This window comes from Thalia democratica, unplaced genomic scaffold (genome assembly GCF_965202585.1).
Source record: "Thalia democratica unplaced genomic scaffold, ktThaDemo2.hap1.1 HAP1_SCAFFOLD_1330, whole genome shotgun sequence".
NCBI classification, from domain to species: Eukaryota; Metazoa; Chordata; class Thaliacea; order Salpida; family Salpidae; genus Thalia; species Thalia democratica.
In genome coordinates, this window is record NW_028140210.1 from 1,957 (window position 1) to 26,006 (window position 24,050).

Sequence of the window (24,050 nt, forward strand, 5' to 3'; positions counted from 1 at the left end):
ATATTTGTTATTTTATATTTATGCTAGTCTCTTACGACTGGTTTTGCTAAATAATGTAATGAACATAAAAAAAAGATTTTAAACTCAAAAATTAAAAAAGATGATAGGTTTTTAGTAAATTTTTAAGTTTGTGAGAAAATTTAGGATATAAAATTTGCGGCCGATAGTTTAAGGGCGTAGAAGGGTAAACACATTTTTCACAATTTGATTTAACTCTGTTCATTTTTAACTAAATTACTGTTTACCCCCCTACTGTTTACTTGTTGTTTTTTCACAGATTTAAAAAGTTCAAAATATTTTTTAAGTTATAGCCGCTCAAAGTCGGAGATTACAATAGGTTTCTTATGAGAGGCTCAAACTAAAAAGGCGAAAAAAGACATTTTCACTAAAAATCTATCTCCTCCTATGTTTTTTGAGATAATTACCTCAACTTTCAGGAAGTGTTTCTTGCAATATTTAGAAAAATCTGTCCGAACAAATAATAAAATAAAAAATTAAAAACCAAAAAAAAAATTTTTATTTATTTTTTTGTTTTTATGTCATAAAATTTTAATTTTTTTTCAAATTTAGTTCCAACAGAATTTTCTTATTATTGCAAGGAGCATTTCCTGAAAGTTTGAGGTAATTATCTCAAAAAACGCAGGAGAAGATAAATTTTTAATGATTTCTAGTTATTTGCCACTTTAGTTCGCGCCTCCTATAAGGAAGCTATTGTAGTCTCCGACTTCGACCGGCTTTATCTCAAAAATAATTTTTAGTTAAAAAATCTGTAAAAAGCAACTTGTAGCTTTGTTAAAGCTTAATAAAGTAAGACTAAACTGTGAAAAAGGTGATTTGCCCCCCTTAATATCGCAAAATTTTTACAAAAACTACTTTACCTGTAAAGTTACTTAAGATCAATATGGCATATAAAAATTGACTAATAGTTCATACTTATAGCTAGCTTTAAATTTAGAATCAATGCTATTTTTTGTAGAAAAAGTGTCGGACCCCTTTATGCCTATAAATTTAATATAAAATTGATAACAACATCAATCAACTATTGAACATTAAAACGTAATAGTTATTTTTATATTGTAGTATATATCAAAGTATACACTCTTAGTACAATCAAATCAAAATGTTTTGTATGATTGAAAATGTTTATATTTTATTTACGAAATTCTTAAAAAATAAGTTTAAGTTTAGCTCTATTAATGCTACAGTTAAAGTCAGTGAAAAACTTATTATTTTTATTTATGAAAACGTCTTAGAAACTATTACATCGCCTAATTTGTTTTTTTGTAATAAGAACACAATTTAATTTAATAAGCAGCGCGACATGTTTTCAGAAAATACTTGTCTTGAAAATGTTTTTGTTTCTCATAAGACATTCAACGCAACTCAAGTAATAACTTTACTTGAAATAGTTGTGCGCATTCATACGTTTTAGTGTATAAGTACCGAGGGTAAGTTGCTCACCTCAGTTAATTTTATTTTATACTGCTGATACCTTTTATTTTTAATTTTAAATAACGCTATTTAAATTAGCGTTCTTAGCGGCTATGATTTAATTGTATTTAGTGCAGGTTCAAAAAATAATTTTTTTCGTATCAAATATAAACCAAAGTTTGGAAGATAATTAATTATATGTTTTACACTGTAAAATTTACAGTCTTTGTTTAACTTTTGCTTAAGTTAAGTTGTAAATCAAAAATTATGCTTTGATAAGGATAAAAATTCAGTTTTAATTTAGAAATACTTATATTTAAAATACAAAAAACAACTAATTTTTGATTTGTTTCTACGCTTTAAGCGTTTCATCAGAACAATAATAAAGTTAGCAACGTAGTTTTTTAAAGAATCACAAAAATACATATTATGATATGTCAAATAGAATTGAATAATTTTAGATAGCTAATCTTCAAAACAACTTCTGTACAAGTTAACTTATATTTTGTCTTGTTTGTCCTTATTTTTAGTTTTATTTTGTTGCTATTTTTGTTATTGCTCAATATTTTTTGTTTGTTTTAAATACATATTTTGGTTGTGAAGACAAGGTTGCTGTCTTTCTTTTCTTTTATTTAGCGATGACTCTTTTTAAATTTTTTCAATTTTGTATTTTTCTAAGAAATACTTATTAATACAAAGATTTAGTATTTGAATAATCGAATCGAAATCTTTGAAAAAACGATAAAACTTCTTTACCTAAAATGTCCCAATAAGTTTATCACAAGTACTGAAACAGAGTTATACTAGAAAAATTTAATAAACATTTGCCATTGAATATTTATTTGTAAAGGAGTTTTTTTGTATGTTTTATTTAAATGCATTGTTTTGGTGCTAATACAAAAAATAATTATACTTGGTGTAGGCAACTTCTTCGAGCCAGATGTTGTTTCTAATGGGCTGGATGTACTAGGCATTTCGAGACCGCTTTACTTTTGTAAACTTATACAAAAGATTTCTTTAAATTTTTTAAAAGCCAAATTAAAACAAAAAAGTAATAAAAATTAAAACCACAGTTTACTCACAACCAAGTTTATGTCATAACTGTAAGTTTTATTAGAATGTTTTACATTTGGTTGTTTAACACAATTTTTTCTTACTAAAATATAATTAGCTGTATGTTGCTTACCACTAGTTTCTAAGATAGTACTTTTTAATAATGATTTAATATTTGAGTTTTTAATAATTTTTTTTTTAAATTTAGGTAGAAGGTTCTTCAAAGACCATTGCAACTTGTGATAATGAAAATGAAAATAATTTAGTGGAAGCTTATTCACTTAATTGCAAAAACGAGTCATTGTATTTAAGCAAGACTTGTTCAGATATAAATTTTATTTCACCAGAAGAAAAAGAAAAGTGTTTATTTCAAAGCTCATCTAAATTTACTAATAAAATTTCTAACAATCATTGTATGTTAAGCAGCGAACTTCCAATTTTAAATCAAACTAGTTCCTGCTCAAACTCTGTATCAAAAACTTCTAGTTGCCAATCTGAGTCTAATTGGATAAGTATTGATTCTGATGAAACTGAAGAAAATGAACTTGAAGCAGAAGAGAATCAACCCTTGGTAGAAGAAAATGCACTTGAACTAAAAGATTTTCAGTTTGAAGCAAAAGAAAATGATCTAAAATTAGAAGAGAGTCAATTAGAAACAGATGAAAATAGTCTCGTGTCACAAGAAAATCAATTCGAAACAGAAGTAGATCAATTTATGATAGGTAAAGATACACTTGACGTAGAAGATTATCAAATAAAAACAGAAGATTATCAGTTTGAAACAGCAGATAGTCAATCTGAAACAGGAGAAAATAATTTCAAGTCAGAAAAAAGTCAACTAAAATCAGAAGAAAGTGAATCGAAAAACGAAGAAAATAGTCACGAACCAGAAGAAAATCAATTTATGATAAGAGAAAATACATTTGAAGTAGAAGATTACCAAACAGAAACAACAGAAAGTCAATCTGAAACAGATGAAAATAATTTTAAATCAGAAGATTATACACTTAAAGTAAAATATTCTCAACTTCAAGCAAAAGAGAATGATCTAAAATTAAAAGAGAGTCAATTAGAAACAGAGGAAAATAGTCTCGAATCACAAGAAAATCAGCTAAAATCAGAAGAAAGTAAATTAGAAACAGCGGAAAATAGTCACGGATTAGAACAAAATAAATTTGTAATAGGAGAAAGTACACTTGAAGTAGAAGATTACCAAACAGAAACAGCAGATTATCATTTTGGAAGAGCAGAAAGTCAATTCGAATCAGAAGAAAATCATCTCGAATCAGAAGAAAATTACCAGTATGAAGAAGAAAGCTGTTCAGGTGTTTTTCAATGTATTGAATCTACTACAAATGATTACTACCAAATGGATGATAATTTAAACTTGTACGAGTTTGAAGACACTTCCATAGATGAAAGTACCCCTTGTTTGTCTTTTCATGATAAGACTGACCAAGATAATTACACGACAATTATTAGTGGATCTAACAGTAGTCTGAGTGTGTCTGATCAGTCGCAAGTAAGCAATGATTTGAATAAATCCTACAGCTCCTACTACTCGGCATTTGGAGAAGAATCTCCCTCGCCTAACTTAAGTGAAAAAAACATGGACTCAACCCTTGCTAATGAAGACGACGTGATTACAGATGAAAAATGTACTTCTTTTCAAACTGCAGACTGTTACACAACTACCAGCGTATCTAACAGGTAAGAAGTTTAATCTATAAATTACTTATTTTAAAACAGTTTAATCTATTAGGAAATTAAACATTCTCATTTATATATTTGGTCTATGCTTCGAATACTTGTTTCGACTTTTGTATATATTTAGAATTAGAAGCATTTCATAGTTTAAAAGTTTTAGATTAAATCGACCTACAATATTTGCAGGGTTGCCACTCGGTCAGGAAATCAGGAAAAGTCAGGAAAAATTTTAAAAAATGACAAAAGTCAGGAAAAAATGGGGGGTTTTGAAAAAAAGTCAGGAAAAGTCAGGAAATTTGATAAAATTAAAAAAAAAGTCAGTTTAAATTTACAAAATTCCTTGTTTTCCAAAGCCTTCAAATGGTAAAATTTAATTAAAAGTCCTTTAAAGTCAGAAAAAAATTACAAAATTTTCTTAGAAGTTTACAAAAATATTTATTTTTATTTCCATTGCCTTCACCTGGTATAAATTAGTAAAATATCCTTTATAAAACTGCAAAAATTTTCTATTAACTTATTGAACAAGTACCCTACTTGAACAAGCAGATTTTGTAAGCTTTTTAGTATTGATGATCTGTAGCAAGGACATTGCCATAGTGAAACAGTGATATATACACAAAAGTTTATCAAGCATAATTTTAAAATCAAAGTGTTTTTTATTTAAATTATTGAGTTCTTTATAACTAAGCAGTTTGTTTAGTATTTTATGTAACAAGTTGTGTATACTTTACCTCTTTATAATTTTTTCAAAGTTATTTAAATTTATAAATTAAGTTATAAGAGAGGTATATGCCAAGATTAAATTTACTTATTATGTGTATTTTTTGTAGAGTAACTTTTTGTTACAAATTTTATACTAAATTATAAGAGGAATTATTTTATACAACAGATATATAGTTTATAGCGAAAGGTGTTTACATGATTTTATCTGCCAATTAATTGCTAACAACAAATTTTTTTTTCATTTAAACGGTTTATTGAGAATGCTTTCAAAATTTAACTAATCTCCTTGTCAAAACAAAATAAATACTCACAAAAATTAATTAATCAAACAAAATACGAGTAAACTAAAGAAGCAATCAATATAAAACTAATCAGACTATTCATAAAAACTAAAATAGATAATTAGAACAAAAATGGACTATTTAAAAATGTTAAGTGTAATTCTAGATCCTTTATCAGGACCTAGTTGGTGGTTAAGTTTAGGTTTAATTTTTTTAATCATAATAGCCTTTACTGCAAGTAAAACATTTCTATTTTTACAAAATTTAATTACCTCAAAACAATTAAAAATATCATTATGATTCTGACAGATTCTACATTGTTCTATATGTGAAAAAACTGCACTATTTGTAGGTTTTGTATGTTCTTTAATTCTGACGAACAGTTGTCGCTCCGTTTCTCCAATATATTGGGTATCCAGGTCACCTGGACATTGAAACTTATAAACGATGCAATTTCTGTAGAGTTTGTTGATCTTTTCTTTCAATGAAAAATAATTTCCAACTTTAGATGTTCTGAAAGCTACTTTGATATTAATTCCAATTGTTTCCAAATTTTTTGTTATATTTCTGCTCAATTTTTCTGAAACCTTTTTTATATAAGGAACTGTTAAATACTGTTGTTTAGGAATTTGTGGCTTATCTTCTAATTTTTGAAGTTTTTCTATTTCATTGTTAATGAAATTAATCGGATAACTGTTTCTGAAAAGAAGATTCTTTATTCTATTTGTTTCTAGGTTCTGTAGTTCTTCTGACACTAATCTTTTATTTCTGATGAACAATTGTCTAATCAAGTTTTTCTTCCATGATTGCGGGGTACAAGAGTGAAAATTTAATAGAACATCTATGTTTGATGGTTTCTTGTAAATTGAGGTAGTAAATCTGTTCTCTTCCAGCTTAACACTTATGTCAAAAAAAGGAAGTTTATTTGATGTACTTGTTTCCATTGTGAAAACAATATCTTGATGTAAAGTACTTAATTTTTGATTGAATTCATTTGCCATTTCTTCATTTGAGAAGATAGTAAAAATGTCGTTCACATATCTCGTGTACATTTTAGGTTGAATTTCATTTAGAAGACCTGTTTCTAATTTGCTAACGAATCAATTGGCCAAAAGGGAAGTCAATGGCGATCCTATAGATAGTCCATCTATTTGTTTGAATACTTGATTATTAAAACAGAAGATGCTCTGTGAGCAAGTTTTCAGTATGTTCTTGAATACCTTTTTTGTTATTTTTGATTTTGTAAATACTGAAAGATTTTCTTTTGAGTATACATCGTTTGCTACCATGTTTATCGTTTCCTCTAATGGAACACATGTGTATAAACTTTTTATGTCAAAGTAAAATCAACTTTTCTAAATCAGTTTTACTTGTATAAATTGTTCACTTAGTTTAATAAAGTACTACCCAAAATATATAGTTTACTTTTTTATGTCTTTTTTTTACAGTTACTTAAGTATATTCTTTTTTAATTGATTTTTAATTTAAGGATTTAATATTAAATAGTTTGGGTAGTATTTTATTAAACTAAGTGAAAACTTATATAAGTAAAACTGATTTAGAAAAGTCAGGAAATTTTTCTCAGCTTGATGAGTGGCAACCATGTATTTGTAGTAATTAAAATTTATAACTAGTTTTATTTCTCTTGATTACATATTTGATTTTTGTATTTAGTAAATACTTAAAAAAGCATAATTTTGAACATTTAGTTTGTTTATTTGTTGTTGTATCATCAGTTTATTTGCTAGTAAAACTGTTGTTTATTTCTTAAATAGAATTTAATAAGTATAATTAATAAATCAGGTTTTCAAGTCCCACTCCAGAGATGGGCGAACCAACTACAGCTGATTTAACACCTCAAGTACTATACAACAAGCACCTAACCAACTTACAACAAAGTGAAGTTTGTAGCATAGACTCGTTTGAAATGAACGAGAGACTCGTGGAAACTGAGATAGAGTTGGAAGAATTCGAGAAAGCAGAAATTGATATGGAACGGCAGTATTCTGCTGACATCAGAGACTCTACTCAAGTGTTTGTTGAAAACGAACAGGAAATTAATTTGATGCAGTTAGGAGATAATTCTGTTAACTATTTTAATCAGTTAGTGGAAAGTGGTAGTCAACAAAATTTAAACGAAAACTCTAGCTTATACGAAGTTGATACATCTTAAAACAATTATATAGTGTAAATATAAAATAGGTCGTATTTTCAATACATTAGAATAAACGTATTATCATTTGTTTCGAAAGTTACTAAAATATTTTTTTTTAATTATAAAATTAATTAAAAGAGTCAGTGCCTTAAAACTGAGCATATAATTATAAAAAAATATTTAACTTTTTTATCGCTGCTTCATTTTAATATCAAACTATTAACAAAGTTTTTTTTTTTTTTGAGAGTTTTAATTAAAATAAATAAACAATAATATAAGTAAAAGTTATATTAACACAAAATCAGGATTCGATTTGTAAGCGAAAACATACTGTTTATTAAATAAAGAAAAGTAATTTTCTAAATTTTTTACATTGCGAATCCTTTAGTGTGATGTAATTATATCTTTTTACTGATTTTCTCTCTTTTTACTTCTGCGAATGCTCTGAACGAGGCGAATTTTATTTCTTGTGTTTGTAAGACTAAGTTTAATTTTTTTTTTTGCGCTGATTTTAAACAAAACACTGTTTTACTATGTTGAACTTTTAAATATGCAGTTTATTTTCAGTGCCTTAAAACAAAAGTAAATTTTTACCTCAAATATATTAATATGCAAGAATTTCAAATCAGATTTTTTCGGAAAATTTCAGTTTAGATTTTGAATGAGATTTCGAAATTGCAGTTGAACTGTTGCTAACAAAAAGTTATTTTATTTGTTTAATTTTAACTTTATCTAGTTTTTTTTTACGTTTTTACTGTGTTTTAAGGTTGTCTTATCTAATATATACTGTATAAACTATAAACTAATTATCTTTTTATTATTTGTTTCATTACTATTATATTTTACAAAACACAAATTTGATTGTTTTAAAACACTGATTATCAATTTACTGTTCTTGTCATACATATATGAGTTCAAAGTTTAAAAAGTACACAGTTGGAAGCAGTTAAAATATAGTTAAATTAAAACTTCTAAGAACTGTTTTGACTTTTTAGGTATCAGCTTGTTTTTATAAGTTTTTAAAGTATTTTGCAAGTGTTATAATTAAAACTGTTATAACTTTTTGTTTGTTTATAATTACTTTTTTTTTCTTTATTTAGTTTTAATATTTTTACAAATGTTTTATATTTTAAATGTTACTTTATATTAACATAAGCTAAAAACAAAAGGTTTTGTTTATTTTATAGATTATGTTTTCTTCTAAAAGTTAGTATGGCTCATCAATTTTGTTTTACAGGAAATCAGGCTGAGGTCACAGTCACATTTCGTAGTAAATTAATTGTAGTAACTGTATAAATTGCCTGCCTTGCATCCCACTGATAATTAATCGTAGTCACAGTGTATAGTTTTGTCGTAACCATGGGCAACAAAAACTCCAAACCGGCCGATGTACTAGTCACGGATGAGTACACACAATCTTACTTACCTGTCGACGAAATACGCAAGTATCGCGGTGGTAGCTGCGATTATGCAGCGTTGGACGTTGTCATTGCAGACGAAAACAATGATGGTACGCTTGTATTTAATTACTAAAATAAAAAAAACGAAAAGTTATGATAACTTTTTTAGTCGGTTCATAAATTTTATGAAATAAAAGTGATAATGAATATCTACTTAAAGTGTTAAATTTGTACATGTTAAATAATGTAAAAAGTTTATGTATAGGTTTATGATTATGTATAAATAACTTAGTAATTAATTAATTGTTTTAACAAAAACTTTTTTATTACACTTCGTTTTTCAAATTAATGCTACACAGTTTTTTTTTGTTATAAACAAAAATAAATTTTAATTTATTCTAGAGGGCAGCATGAAGCCTAAATCAATTAACAAAGTTCTATTAGATGCAAGCAAACAAAATTTTCGACTTTGTTATGTAACTTCCAAAAAGAAAGACCAAGCTTCTAATTTTGGAAAGCGCCTGGTATATACTGAGGTTGCGTTTTTTAATTGGAATTATGAAAGTTATTTGTATATATATATTATACAAAATTTGGCTGATGTGCTTAATTAATATTTTTTAATTAATATTAGACTATGTTAAGTTTTAGAAATATTTTAGTTAGTTTTAAGTAAAATAACAAAGTTGTAAATTGAATTTTTTCGTGTTAGTTTTAATTTGTTATTCTCAACTTTGTTTTAGGGAGAAGATAAATCTAGCAATAAAGAAACAACTCACACCGTCATTTTAAATAGAGCTAATTTAAGGTTGTTTCAATAACATTAAGTAGTGTCAAATAATTTACGTTTTAGATGCTTAATGTATTCTATTAACTACTTTTTAACATCACATTCACAGCTAACCTCACTTAAAAGAGTATTAGTTCAAAAATTTTTAAATTATTTTTACTAAATTACATAATTAAAATTATTACAATTGCAGTTGTGCACTTTATACTAGTTTAAATTTATAAGTTTTGATATAATAGAACAGTCTACACACTTAATGTGATAGTTTTTTGAATACTACATATTAACTAAGCACTAAGTAAACATATTTTTCACCATAATTAATAAAAGGATTATAAGCTATAAAAAATAAAAATATTTAGAAATTAAATATTTAGAAAAGTTTGAGTTAGAAACAATAATTGCTAAGTAATATTGAACTATTTAGTCCTGAGTCAATGAAACAACTACAACTTGAAAAGATGGATGCCCAGAAAACGATTATAAATTTGATGTTAGTGTGTAAACAAGTTTTGTAAAAGTATTTTCAATTATTTTAAACTAACAAAAATGATAACATTATTAATCTTTTATTTACAACCTTTTGAATTCTTTTTAGAAATAGTTTGCTTGTATAATAAAGAGCTCTAAGAAATAAAAGGTTTTTTGGTTTGAAAACGTCTTATATGGGCATTAAAATTTAATCAACTTTAGCTTAAGTTCAGTCCTGTTTTAATGTTTATGTGTTCTAATTATATTTTACTATAGTTTGTGAAAGAGATCTCAATAAAATCAATCAAAACAGGATGGAACCATCAACTAAGTTCTACACGTGCAAATTTTCTCGAAGTATTGATGAAGATGTAGCAAAAACAGTAAAGTTGCTCGAAAGTTTTGTAAGTTGTCGATGTATATTTTAAGACTCTTACTATAAAAACCAACTTTATAGCTTGCTATTCTTTTAGCTATTATAGTTTAGATATTGTAATTTAGTAAAATAGTTTTAATAATTTATGTACCAGTCGAAAATTAGAATAAATGTTACAAAACATCTATGCTTTTTTATTCGAAGTCGAAAGTAGTACATAAATAGTACAAAAACCAACTGCAGGAAAAAAAAAAGCAATTTTTAGTTTAAGTTTATTCAAATACTGAAAATATTAAAAGTTTTCAACTAAGTCATTATTAATCCATAATTTATTAATTTAAGATAGGTTTGACTGATTGTGCTATAATCATCTTTTACAAAACCTCACCATATAATTTATACAAAGGTAGTCCATTTCTAGCAATTTTTAGAAAATTCTTTCGTAAAAGGTAATTAAGATAATAAAGATTAAGAATATTATTAGTTTAAAGTTTGTTTAAAAAAAAATTAAAACATCGGAAGATATTTTGTAGTATTAAAAAACTATTTGCAACTTAAATTCATTACATTTTTAGTTTTTTTTTAATTTATTTAATACTTTAAGAATTTTGTACTATTCAATCCCTTATTAAAAGTGAAATAAAAAGTAAAAATGTTGTTTGATATACTTAATTAAAATTTTAACATTTTATTACGTTATTATAAAAGATTATATAACACAAGCCATTCAAACTTAGTTAAAAACGAAAGTAAGTTAATAAGTTATCAATAAAGCTATTTTTCAATTTACTGCTACTTGTGTGTTTAAGTTCTTTTTTTTCTTCGTCGCGTACAATCGATTCTAAGCTATAGAGCACACCTCTTAAGAACTTTGAAAAAATTCCTGATGTATGAGTTCTGACACGGCAAACATTCTTGCAATAGATCGAAAAGAGCACTACATTTGTCTCGTCCATTATGATCAGCTATCTTCGAATTATTTGACGCGATATAATCTATTAAGGAGATGCTCTGGTATCGATTGAAATATAAGTTTTATAAACAGCAGTTTTATTCTTGTTTCACTTTTGATAATTTCTTGAATAATCAGCATAACCTTATGTATAAAATAAAATTATAAAAATTAAAATTGTTGAGATTTAAAAATGCAAATGGTTTTTGGAAAAAAAGTTTAAGATTTTAACAATCCTTTCGAGAGATTTTCTAAAAGCTTTGTAGAGATTAGACTAGGAAAGTTTTAAAAAAAGATTGCGCAAAAGTTGTAAAAAGATATAGATTTATAATAAAATAGTTTTTTTTTCTCTTTTAGTTCGAGCCTTCCATGAGGAACAATGAAACTCTCCAACGTTTATTATTTTTATATATATCTTAAAAGTTACCATAAATTAAAGATCTTAGCGAAACAAGCTCACTGGTATATATAAGAATAACAAATTTACACAGTACGCTTTCTTTACTAAAATAACACATATTTCTCTGTGTTAACAAGTTAAAACACTTCAACGGAGCTCTGTGAAAAAATAAATACTGTAAGAAAAGAATTGAAGCTAAAGTAGGTGTTTATTAAAAATAAGAATAATTACTATAGTTTGTTGTAGAAAAAAGAAAGAGTACTGTGTAAATTTGTTATTATTAGCTTAAAAAGTGATCTATTTCTCCTATACCATTAATAATACTTAAACCCTACTAGTAACGGGTAGGTGTCAAAAATGTACGAAGGGTAAATATTGCACGAAGACTTTTTTTTCATGGGTTGAGCAACTTATTTTATTTTGCTATCACTGTTACCCCTTACCTTTGGACGGTAACTTTTTCTACTTTTTATTATTATTATTTTTAATTCACTGTTACCCCTTACCCTAAGTCGGTATATATATATATATATATTTTAATTATTATTATTTTGGTTATTATTATTTTTTTACTGTAACTGTTACCCCTAACCCTCACCCTTGGTTTGAAATTTCTTTTTATTAATTTATTTTATTTTTACTCTCGTGCAAAAGTGTCGTCGTGCATATTTGACCCGTCCCCTTTAGTAATAGTGTCTAATTTTAAACAACATCGCCACTCACTCATGCTAGTTCAAACTCTTTGGAGTTCTTTTGTAAAAATTATACAAATTTGTGTTTTCAAAACTCAGAGCTTTAATTCAGCATTTCTTAATTTTATTGTAGTACATCTGTATTTACTGTTTCCACCTTTTTTGCTAGAACTGCTTCAACGCCTTGATAAATTGAAAAAAATCTTTATTCATAAATTAAAATTTGTTTGTAGTGATTCAGGATAGGTTTTAATCTCATTTATAAATTTACTAGATTTTTTTTTGATTAGTGGTATGTTTCTAATAATGGTAAATGTATTATTTCACACTAATAGAGTAATGAATTTCGTAAAGAAATTAAACTCCAATTTTAAGTTAAAATAAATGTTTACAATTGTAAAACAAAACACTTTAACCAATTTTGCGCGTGTAGATATCAGAAGAATCCAGCAAAGGATCAAAACTACGTAGTATAATCCACGATAACAAGGAACATAATCAGTTAGATGTTGTGCTTGTATTTTCTGTGGAGTCAACTGAAAGTTCCGACAAGCCAAACAAATATGAGTACTACGCTGAAGTTATCAAAGTTAATTATAAAGGTTATTAGTATTTTGTTTCTGTATTAATCGCAAAAGAGTTATATTGTCTTTTAAAACCATCATCTTTAGTTTATAATGGGGATTAAAGTTAAGTATTTTTTGTACTTACTCAATTGTACGACTGCCTTTTTAATAAATGCATTGCTGTAGTTTTATTTTGAAAGCTAGTTAGTTTACACCTAAAAGCTATATTCAGTTCTTACTATTTAGTCAGATAGTTTTAATAATCGAGAATTCTTTCAATTCCCTTCAAATTTTAGAACAGAAATTCAAGATGGTAGACTTCTCTAAAGACTTCAGTAAAAGTAGAAGTCCTGTTGCTAAAGTTAATGGTGGCAAAAATGGTTTTTTAATGATTTATTTATTGTTTGGTACATATAAATAAATTGTTTGGTTATAGTTTCAGTACTAATAATTTTTGATGATAGATCACCAATGCTAAGTCTTTGTGACTTTCCGAAATTATAAAATTTAAATTTTTTGTAACGTTAATATATATTTTTTTTCAAATCTCAAATCTCTGTCAAGGAATAAAAACTTTTATGGCAACAAAGTTTTCTTTGTTTATATAAGTTATTTATCGATTTAATTCTTGTTTTGTGTTGAAACTTGAAATTATTAAAGTTGTATTTGAAAGGGACAAGCTGTATTTAATGCCATGCATTTCGTGTTTCTGTATTAAGTAGAATTAAAACAGTTTCATCTATGTTTGAGTATTTTTCTCACAGAAGTTAAGATAAAATATACTATTATATGTGTTTGTTTCATTAGCAGTCGTACATTTCAAGCATTAAAGATAAAAATAAGTATCATACTTTTTGAAGCAATTTACATTTTTATATTTGTGAAAATTTGAAATAGTTAGTTGTCAGAGTTATATTATATATTAATATGAAATTCAAAAATGTTTCAACAAATTTTTGATATTGTGTGTTTTTTTATTTATACTCTCGTAAAAAGTATATATTGTATTATTATAAGCTAACAGTTGACCAAGTAGTAAAGTTAAAAAAACCACAGAAAAAATGCTAAAGATAAACAAGAAGAAAATGTCACTGCCACACTCAAACAGAATGACAAACACAACATGTCATCATGAGTGGCTCGATATGTTCAAAGAAGATGCCTCAATTGTTGACGTTATCAGTCTCACAGACCCTCCAAAACCATTCAACTTTAAAGGTGTTTGTAGTTTTATGCTAAAGAGTGTACTAAAATTTAGTTATTTAAAGTATAGAATCTAAAGATATGCACCTTTTAATATATTTTTTATGAGTAGTAGAAATGTCATTAAAGTAAGTATAAACACTATCTTTTTTAAAGCTACTATTAATAGTTTTTATACCAGGATTTCCCAAATTTAATTTTCATAATCTCCCCCTTTTAAATTAAAAAATAATCGCCTCAGAAAATATAGTGTAAGTTTCAAATCTTTCGTCAATTGTACATCAAACCTTTTTTTACTCTTCATTACAAACACCAGGATATCTAGTGTAAGTTATGATATAGTTACAATGTGCGTAGATTCGCGAGAGGTGACTGTATGTGGGTCTTTAGCTGAATTTAAATTTTTTTTTTGGTAAAATCTATTTTTATTATAATGATTCAGTACCCTAAGTTATCTTCAATTATAATAAAAATGCTTGAATTTTGAGATATATCTAAATTCTCAATATACAAATTTTACAATTTTTTAAACGAACTAAATGTTAAACTTTATTAGTTTAAATAAACACATGTTTTGAATATTATCCTTAGTAATTTGTAAGTATATAACATTTTTTTGTTTTTTATGACAACGAAAGTTTCAAAAAAATCCCTTATTTCTTAGATTGTTTTACGAAATTTTAAAATAATTTTAAGCAGTGTTAAAAATAGTTAATTTGTGTTACAATTTTTTTTTACTAATTTGTAATATTTTTTATGTACACAGTAAATTAATTTCTATTCACATTGTAAGACCAATGCTATAACAGGACGACTGCCACTTTACCTGGAAAAACCTGGAATTTTGAACAAAAATCGCGAAGAAACCTGGAATTTTTAACAGTTTAAACATGTTAAGTCGTAAAATTTCGACTTGATTCTAAAAATCTAGCATATAGACAAAAATTTATTGTCATCATCAAAAATTTTGTTATTAAAAAACACATTTAAAATAGCTTTAGAGTATCTTTTCAATGTTTTTATACTATTTAACACAGTTTCTTACCTTAAACTTAACTTTAAACTAAATATAGACTCAAAAATTTGTACTTTTAAAAACCTTTAAAAAATTTGGAAAATACTAGTGGCAACCCTGTATAAACGTTGCCATAAAATTTTGTTGATAAAGTTTTCTACAAATTTCCATATTTCCGTTTGAAACAGTAACCAGTTCTTTAGCGTTTTATTTTTATAATTTTTTTTTGTAAAATTTTTGCTATACTGTTGCACAAAATGATACAGATAGTAACGTTAAAAAAAACCAAAAATTAACATGTATTAGCTGCCAGTGTACGTGACCCTATAATATGGAATAAATAAAATTTTATTATACTGCGATAAATTTTGTACAATTCAGATACTTTTTTATGAGTTTTTTATAAAAGCTAAGTTAAAAAAGTGCAATCAAGCAAAAGTAAAGTCTTAAAGTTATCTTTTAATACGATAGTAAGCTAATTTTATCTTAAGGATGCGACCATTTGTGTTTAAAATTTTGCTAAAATTTCTATTGCACTTATTAAAAATAAATTATATCATTGTTTTTTTACGAATGTTCTAAAAGTTTGGTAATATTTAATAATGTATAGCTTATGATTCATCTCAAAATAAACTCAAAATAAATGACTCGGATTATCTTAATTATTAAGCTTTTGATATTAAGAAAATGAATAAAGAGTAATAGTTATAGGTTATAATATATCTATTTCACAAAGGGTCTACGCTAACTTTAGGACGAAGTAAAAAAAGAAAGTTTCAAGTCAACACAATTTGGGTTTATGAGAAAAATATAAATAAGAAGCCTAAATTTGAAGGACTTGTGAGACAAGTTTGGACTGCTCTTGACAAAGTCAGTTTGAACAACATTACGCTTTTTAGATTAAAAGTTTAAATAAATTTAAAGCTGTTAGACTTATTTTCTTGTAAGCTACGTTAATAATAGTTTAGTAGTATTTTGTTTTTTAATAAGGTATTATTATGTATGCAAACTTTATAGACTATCCCGAGTTATGATTATACTCCACACTACTTTTACACAATACGATTATTTCAAGACAAGTTTTTTTAATTTTTTTTTTTTCATGATGACTGTAAATAATTTTTTAAAGTTTTTTTCTTTGATAGCATTTGTTTTTGTTCTGTTCGACTTTTTTTACAGAATGTTAGTTTGAGAAACGTTTTAAACATTATTTAAAATTGTATTTGCATCGATTTACTAAAGAATTTTGCACACTGCATACATCTAATTTCATCAGCATCATTAGAAATATTTTTCAATATTTCTTTTGAGAATAGTTGTTAGATAAGTATAAGAATTTATTTACAGTTTTTTGTACATTGTGTTTTTAATACTTAACAGATAGATAATATTTATATTTAATTAGTCTTAATGTTAGTTCGAGTATTGACTAAACTTCTTTTTAAACTTGTTGAAATAATAGTTTGTTTTTTAATAGTTTTTATTTTCAGAAAGTATATTAAACTTATTCAAAACTTAATAGTATAATTCGGACTTCTGAATTGAAGTCAACTTTTTTATTGATCGATTATTTTTAATTATAATCAATTCTAAACATTGTAATTTTACAGACGTTGCACGAAAATATAAAGAAGGAGACGCTGCATTTCGGTCAGTTCGGCTGGAACTTGTCCACCATATTGGTGACACCTCACATCAGAATGAAAATGGACGGTTCCGACCACAACAAATGCGTCCTCTTCTTTGAACGAGAGGTCGTTACCGTGTCACCTACAATTGTTCCCGTTGAAACTACTACTACATATGTTAGTTAACTTATGAAGCTAGCATTTTAAAAAGTTGTTTAAAGTCTTTTTTTTTGCTCTATAGGTCATATAGTATTGTGCTTTGAATAAATGTTTTAGTTTGTTTTAGGGTAATTTTAAGTTGTTTGAATAGTTTGGAATTTTATTTAAAATTAAAAAATTTCCGTCAGAGTACTGAAATTCCTGCACCTAAAAAAATTGTTGATGCTACAGAAACCTCAACCTCTGCTGCTGTAAACGAAAATGTTAGTAGTTGCGTGTAATTATTCTCCAACTGATAAATTAAATAGCTATCATCTAATTTACAGTAACCTGCGGTATACTTTGCTTTAGAAAAATTAAGTTTATCATTTATATTTCTGATATTTTTAAGTTATATCTTGTCTTCACTTACTAAAAAACGTTTTTATTTGTAAAAAGATTGATTTGTTACAAATATTAAACGTATATGCCGGTGTGTAGTTTTCTTAATTTATATTTAGACATATTGTATTTTATAAGTTGACTATTAGAGTAAAGAGGCCCAAATGTATTTAAGTTCGCAGCTCATTTTATTTAATATCAAAAACTTATACTGATTGTAAAAACTAACACTTTTTGTCTAGTAGTTATATTAATTAATTATTAATTAGGCTATGACTGTATATACGGGAGTTTTCTAATCAATATTTCTGTCCAAAATAAATTTTAGCTAATATTTTTTAATATTTTTATTTCAAGTTATTTTTTTTAAGAGTTCCAAAAAATATATATTTATAAAATAACTTTTATAATTTATTCTTATTAATTAAATTTTTATTGTTTGTTTTATCAAATTTAATAAATGACAACATATTTAATAAAGGACATATTTAATAAATGACAACCAGACATGTTTTTCATAAATTTAAAGTCAAAGCTTGAAGCTGGCCAAAAGTTACGTACGGACTGTGTAACTTAGCAACTTTGACCCCTGATTAGATATGTGTAGCTTCGCGGCAGGTTACTGTAATTACTCACTTTTATATTTTACTGTTCCAATCCCTGATTAGACTAAGTAGTTTTTTATCTTTAATCTTTTAAAGTACTTCAAAATTAATCTTTAAATGTTTTAGTTTTTTCCCTAAATTAATACTAGTATAAGTTTTAGTCATAAATTTTATTAAAATTTACTTTTTAGGAATCGACCGTCAGACTAGGGATGATCTCGAAAGACGAATTGTCTCGAGCAAAACTAAAAAAGGTTGAGCAGTCCGAATCTCAAAATACTCCATCCCTGAATGTCCAGCCCGTCACCACTAGTATGATTTCTCAAGTGCAGCTCAAAAAAGTTGATCTTGAAAAAATCCAGCAGGAAAAACCTAAGCAAAATGAGACGCCTGTTTGGTTCAAGAAAACAAAATCTGATGAAGAGATTGCCGTGTCTGATCTTGCTGAAGAAAAAGTATCCGAAAACACTGACGACCAGCAGGTAGTTGAAAATTCTGTTGAAAGAACTTTAGAAGAGTCTAGTCGCCTCCAATCTCCACCAGAATTAATCGAAAAAGTTTGCAAAGCAAACGTGGTTGTCGAAGCTGATGTAAGTACAGTTAAAGAGGCTGGAGTTGAAGAAGCTGCTAAAGTTATTGGAGATCAAGTAAAATAAGGAGGTAGAAGTTAGTGAAAACCAAGTTGCAATGAACATGTGTCTGAATCTATACTGTTAGTTAAAGAATCTGATAACAATATTGCCACTTCTACAAATGAATCACAAACTGTCGCCGATCCAATTAGCGACAAAGTTGATCAATCAAAGTGTGAAAATGATGATCTTTCAGAAACAAAAGCGATAAAGACGGGAGAGAATGCAATTATTGAACAAGTTGAGGAAGATGCGTCTGATATAAAACAAGTCTGTAAAAATAATGAATTGAATTCAGAAAAGGACGATACCGAACTTATGCTCGATATAGATTCAACATATGATTTAAAACTTAACACAATTCACTCTAATAATGCTGATACTAATTTACTTGCAAAAAAAGAACAGTTGGTCCTTGAAGGCTCCTGCGAGCAGTTACATGTTGTTTCAACCCCAGTAACCAGTGAAACTTACACACCTAATGAAGAAGCTGGAGAAAATGAAGACTTTGCTTCTGTAGATGGTTTAATCGTCGAAGAGATAAGTGAGATTGCTACTGAAGATACAAATGCTGAGTTAAAAGAAAGCTCCAAAACACAGATTCTTGTACACAAAAATTCAGAAGATGAAGGTATTGACACAACTTCTCCAGAAAATGAAGTTTCTGCTTCTGAATTTTGTGTAATTAAATCAAATGAATCTATTTTAGATGAAGTCAGTAGCATAATTAAAAATGATATCGATAGTTCTGTAACAGTTAACGATTCAGAAAATGCTGTACAAACAGTTAATCCTCTGGATTCTCAAATGCCTGAAGAGTTTATTGAACTTTCAGATGCAAACTCCTTAGATGAACCCGAAGAGCTGAAAATGATATCGCAAGTGGAAAGCACAAAATTTGACCAAGTTCATGCTGAACCAGCTGCAATTAATTTATTAGAAAAGTCTAGTCAACCTTGCGAGCAAAAAGTAGAAAGTGCTGTATCTGCAAACTCCAAAGAGTTAGCTGAAGATTCAGTTTCTACTAGTGACGAAGTTCAAAGCTCACTTGCACTTGAAGAAAGCTCTGAAAAGGGCAATTCTGCCCAAGACACGTGTGAAAATACAATTGAAATCTGTGTGAACGACGGTCCTGCATTTGAAGTTCCCAGCTCATCACTGCAACTTAATGAGAAAATAATTGTCGACGACGAACCAGGTGAAAAAGAAATTAGAAAAAAAATTCAAGTAAGTTTGTTTTATTAACTTTTTTTTAACAATTGTTTTTCGCAGGTGAAATTCAAAACGATGTAAAATCACCTCAGAACTTAAATTACAACAACAATACTCCACCGACATCGCCAGAACCCAAAGACATCATAGAGTTAGAAAATACAAAGATTGAACTAGTTAATTCAGAAGTTATTGAAAAACCAGTTGTTGATAACGCAATAGAAAAAGAACCATTAGTTAAACCAACTATTGAGATAGTAAAAAATGTAGAACAAAGTTTGAATAAAGAACAAAATATTGAACACGTTGATTCAGAAGTTATTGAAAAACCAATTGCTGATAACACAATAGAAAAAGAACCATTAGTTGAAGTAACTAATGAGTTAGTAAAAGATGTCGAACAAAGCTTAAATCAAGAAGTGAATATTGAACAAGTTGATTCAGAACTTAATGAAAAACCAATTGTTGATAACACAATAGAAAAAGAACCATTAGTTGAACTAACTAATGAGATAGTAAAAGATGAAGAACAAAATTTAAATCAAGAAGAAAATATTGAACAAATTGATTCAGAGATTATTGAAAAACCAGTTGTTGATAACACAATAGAAAAAGAACAATTAGTTGAATTAACTTATGATATGATAAAAGATGTAGAACAAAATCTAAATCAAGAAGATACAACTATTGAACAAGTTGATTCAGAAGTTATTGAAAAACCAGTTGTTGATTACACAAAAGAAAAAGAACCATTAGTTGAATCAAGTTATGAGATAGTAAAAGATGTAAAAGAAAATTTAAATCAAGAATATACAAATATTGAACAAGTTGATTCAGAAGTTAATGAAAAACCAGTTGTTGATAAGAGAATAGAAAAAGAACCATTAGTTGAATCAACTAATGAGGTAGTAAAAGATGAAGAAAAAAATTTAAATAAAGAACAAAATATTGAACAAGTTTATTCAGAGATTATTGAAAAACCAGTTGTTGATAACACAATAGAAAAAGAACCATTAGTTGAACCAACTATTGAGATAGTAAAAAATGTAGAACAAAGTTTGAATAAAGAACAAAATATTGAACAAGTTGATTCAGAAGTTATTGAAAAACCAATTGCTGATAACACAATAGAAAAAGAACCATTAGTTGAAGTAACTAATGAGTTAGTAAAAGATGTCGAACAAAGCTTAAATCAAAAAGTGAATATTGAACAAGTTGATTCAGAAGTTAATGGAAAACCAATTGTTGATAACACAATAGAAAAAGAACCATTAGTTGAACTATCTAATGAAATATTAGAAGATGTAGAACAAAGTTTAAATGAAGAACAAAATATTGAACAAGTTGATTCAGAAGTTAATGAAAAACCAGTTGTTGATAAGATAATAGAAAAAGAACCATTAGTTGAATCAACTAATGAGGTAGTAAAAGATGAAGAACAAAATTTAAATAAAGAACAAAATATTGAACAAGTTGATTCAGAGATTATTGAAAAACCAATTGCTGATAACTCAATAGAAAAAGAACCATTAGTTGAAGTAACTAACGAGATACTAAAAAATGTCGAACAAAGCTTAAATCAAGAAGTAAAGATTGAACAAGTTGATTCAGAGATTATTGGAAAAACAGTTGTTGATAACACAATAGAAAAAGAACCATTAGTCGAATCTACTTATGATATGATAAAAGATGTAGAACAAAATATAAATCAAGAAGTAAATATTGTAAAAGTTGATTCAGAAGTTGTTGGAAAACCAATTGTTGATTACACAAAAGAAAAAGAACCATTAGTCGAATCAACTAATGAGATAGTAAAAGATGTAAAAGAAAGTTTAAATGTAGATGAAAATATTGAAAAGGTTGATTCAGAACTTATTGAAAAACCAGTTGTTGATAACACAATAGTAAAAGAACCATTAGTTGAATCAAGTTATGAGATAGTAAAAGATTTAGAACAAAATGTAAATCAAGAAGTAAAGATTGAACAAGTTGATTCAGAAGTTATTGAAAAACCAGTTTTTGATAAGATAATTGAAAAAGAACCATTAGTTGAACTAACTAATGAGGTAGTAAAAGATGTAGAACAAAGTTTAAATGTAGAAGAAAATATTGAAAAAGCTGATTCAGAGGTTATTAAAAAACCAGTTGTTGATAAGACAATAGTAAATGAAGCATTAGTTGAATCAACTTATGATATGATAAAAGATGAAGAACAAAATTTAAATCAAGAAGTAAATGTTGAACAAGTTGATTTAGAAGTTATTGAAAAACCAGTTGTTGATAACACAAAAGAACCATTAGTTGAATCAAGTTATGAGATAGTAAAAGATTTAGAACAAAATGTAAATCAAGAAGTAAAGATTGAACAAGTTGATTCAGAAGTTATTGAAAAACCAGTTTTTGATAAGATAATTGAAAAAGAACCATTAGTTGAACTAACTAATGAGGTAGTAAAAGATGTAGAACAAAGTTTAAATGTAGAAGAAAATATTGAACAAGTTGATTCAGAGGTTATTGAAAAACCAGTTGTTGATAACACAATAGTAAAAGAACCATTAGTTGAATCAAGTTATGAGATAGTAAAAGATGTAGAAGAATACTTAAATCAACCAGTAAATATTGAAGAAGTTGATTCAGAAGTTATTGAAAAAGCAGTTTTTGATAACGCAATAGAAAAAGAACCATTAGTTGAACTAACTGATGAAATATTAAAAGCTGAAGATCAAAATATTGAACAAGTTGATTCAGAGATTATTGAAAAACCAGTTGTTGATAACACAATAAAAAAAGAACCATTAGTTGAAACAACTTATGAGATAATAAAAGATGTCGAACAAAGTTTAAATCAAGAAGATACAACTATTGAACAAGTTGATTCAGAAGTTATTGAAAAACCAGTTGTTGATAAGATAATTGAAAAAGATCCATTAGTCGAACAAACTAATGAGATAGTAAAAGATGAAGAACAAAGTTTATATGAAGAAGTAAATACAAAAATATTTGTTTCACAAGTTATAGAAAAACCAGTTGCTGATAGCACAAAAGAACTATTAGTTGAACCAACAGAAACAATAAAAGATGACCAACAAAGTATAAACGGAGACAAAAATATTAAATTAGTCGATTTAGAAATTACTGAAAATCCAGTTGTTGATAACACAGTTGAAAAAGAACCATTAACTGAACTAACTAATGAAACATTTAAAAATCAACATATTTTTCAAACTAAGAATTTAAACCTCTCACCAGTACAAAACCCACACATGCCTTTTGGAGAAACTAAAGGAAATTCACAAAAGGTTGAAAATTTCGATGGAACCGTAGATGTGCCAACCAACGGTGACGATGTGAAAGTTGATGAAATAAGTAATGATGTTTTGATAGTCGAAAATTTACTAGACACAGTCAAAAATGATATTGAAAGTATGTTATGTAAGCAAGCCGAAAACGAGAGTTTACAAAACATTCCTAAAAATTAAAATATGCGGGTAGTACCTCTGAACCGACCGAAGAGTTTTAATCTAATTTTTTATATCGTGAATATTTTAAATGAAAGGTTTCAAGTTTAAATTGCTAATAAGTATAGCAAAAATTATTGCTTTACTAAGCAAGACGTAGTATTTAACTTCAAGCTAAATGCTATTCAATTTTAATCAAACATTTTTTGAGTGTTAGCAAATGTTGCTGACGTGTTTTCCTACATCACCGGTTATTAACTCCTTTTGATACGTTTATTTAATTGGTAAAATATAGGAAATTCTTCCTAGCAAATGAACCGGATCTTGTTGTAAATCATGAATTTTAGCCTGTTCGTCTTGTTTAATGTTTCATTGTACGTATATTGCTTTTTGTTATTTTAAACTGCTGCTGTGAAACTTGAGTATGTCTATTTTGTGTCACTATAGTCGATATGTTTATTTATATTAATGGAAAAAGTAAATTTAAAGACTTTTTAGCCTCAAATTTAGTTTACTTACTATTTTGAGTTAATATTTTGCTGCTTTAATTTCAAAATATCTATGTATTTTTGTTCTAAAGTCTTTTTTGAGACGGTCATAGCTTGGGTTTTACTGCATTTTATAGAACCTATTATTAATGTGCTTTGAAATAATTGTGTTTTTTGTGTTTTATGTTCTAATAAACTACTATGACTTTAATTAAAGCTTCGTTTGTTTTTTAACTATTTAATTTCAATATGTGCATATAGTTATTTTGAAA

The 24,050-nt window shown here is 26.9% G+C and overlaps 2 protein-coding genes across 2 annotated transcripts; both read left to right on the top strand.

The window, feature by feature from the left end:
* Window positions 1-2,692: 2,692 nt before the first annotated feature.
* Window positions 2,693-7,422, top strand: LOC145848314 (uncharacterized; the record flags this gene model as incomplete). Its single annotated transcript, XM_082953864.1, has 2 exons — window positions 2,693-4,194; window positions 6,999-7,422. Coding segments are annotated over 2 exons (1,872 nt in total), but the record flags the coding sequence as incomplete, so codon positions are not given.
* A 1,185-nt stretch (window positions 7,423-8,607) lies between these two features.
* LOC145848313 (uncharacterized) lies at window positions 8,608-23,830 on the top strand. The gene is made up of 13 exons (XM_082953862.1): window positions 8,608-8,860; window positions 9,153-9,286; window positions 9,494-9,558; window positions 9,968-10,033; window positions 10,325-10,415; window positions 12,865-13,033; window positions 14,054-14,215; window positions 15,952-16,085; window positions 16,826-17,020; window positions 17,191-17,265; window positions 18,180-18,635; window positions 18,681-19,818; window positions 19,893-23,830. The coding sequence occupies exons 1-13, from the start codon at window positions 8,710-8,712 to the stop codon at window positions 23,309-23,311; spliced, it is 6,255 nt and encodes a 2,084-aa protein (XP_082809988.1). The 5' UTR covers window positions 8,608-8,709; the 3' UTR covers window positions 23,312-23,830.
* Window positions 23,831-24,050: the final 220 nt, after the last annotated feature.

Bases quoted from the DNA above. Each gene is read 5' to 3' on its own strand.
- LOC145848313 (XM_082953862.1), top strand. From the start codon at position 8,710: ATGGGCAACAAAAACTCCAAACCGGCCGATGTACTAGTCACGGATGAG. The intron at 13,034-14,053 runs GTTATTAGTATT...AAAAAACCACAG, and splicing joins TATCAAAGTTAATTATAAAG to AAAAAATGCTAAAGATAAAC. The intron at 16,086-16,825 runs GTCAGTTTGAAC...GTAATTTTACAG, and splicing joins TTTGGACTGCTCTTGACAAA to ACGTTGCACGAAAATATAAA.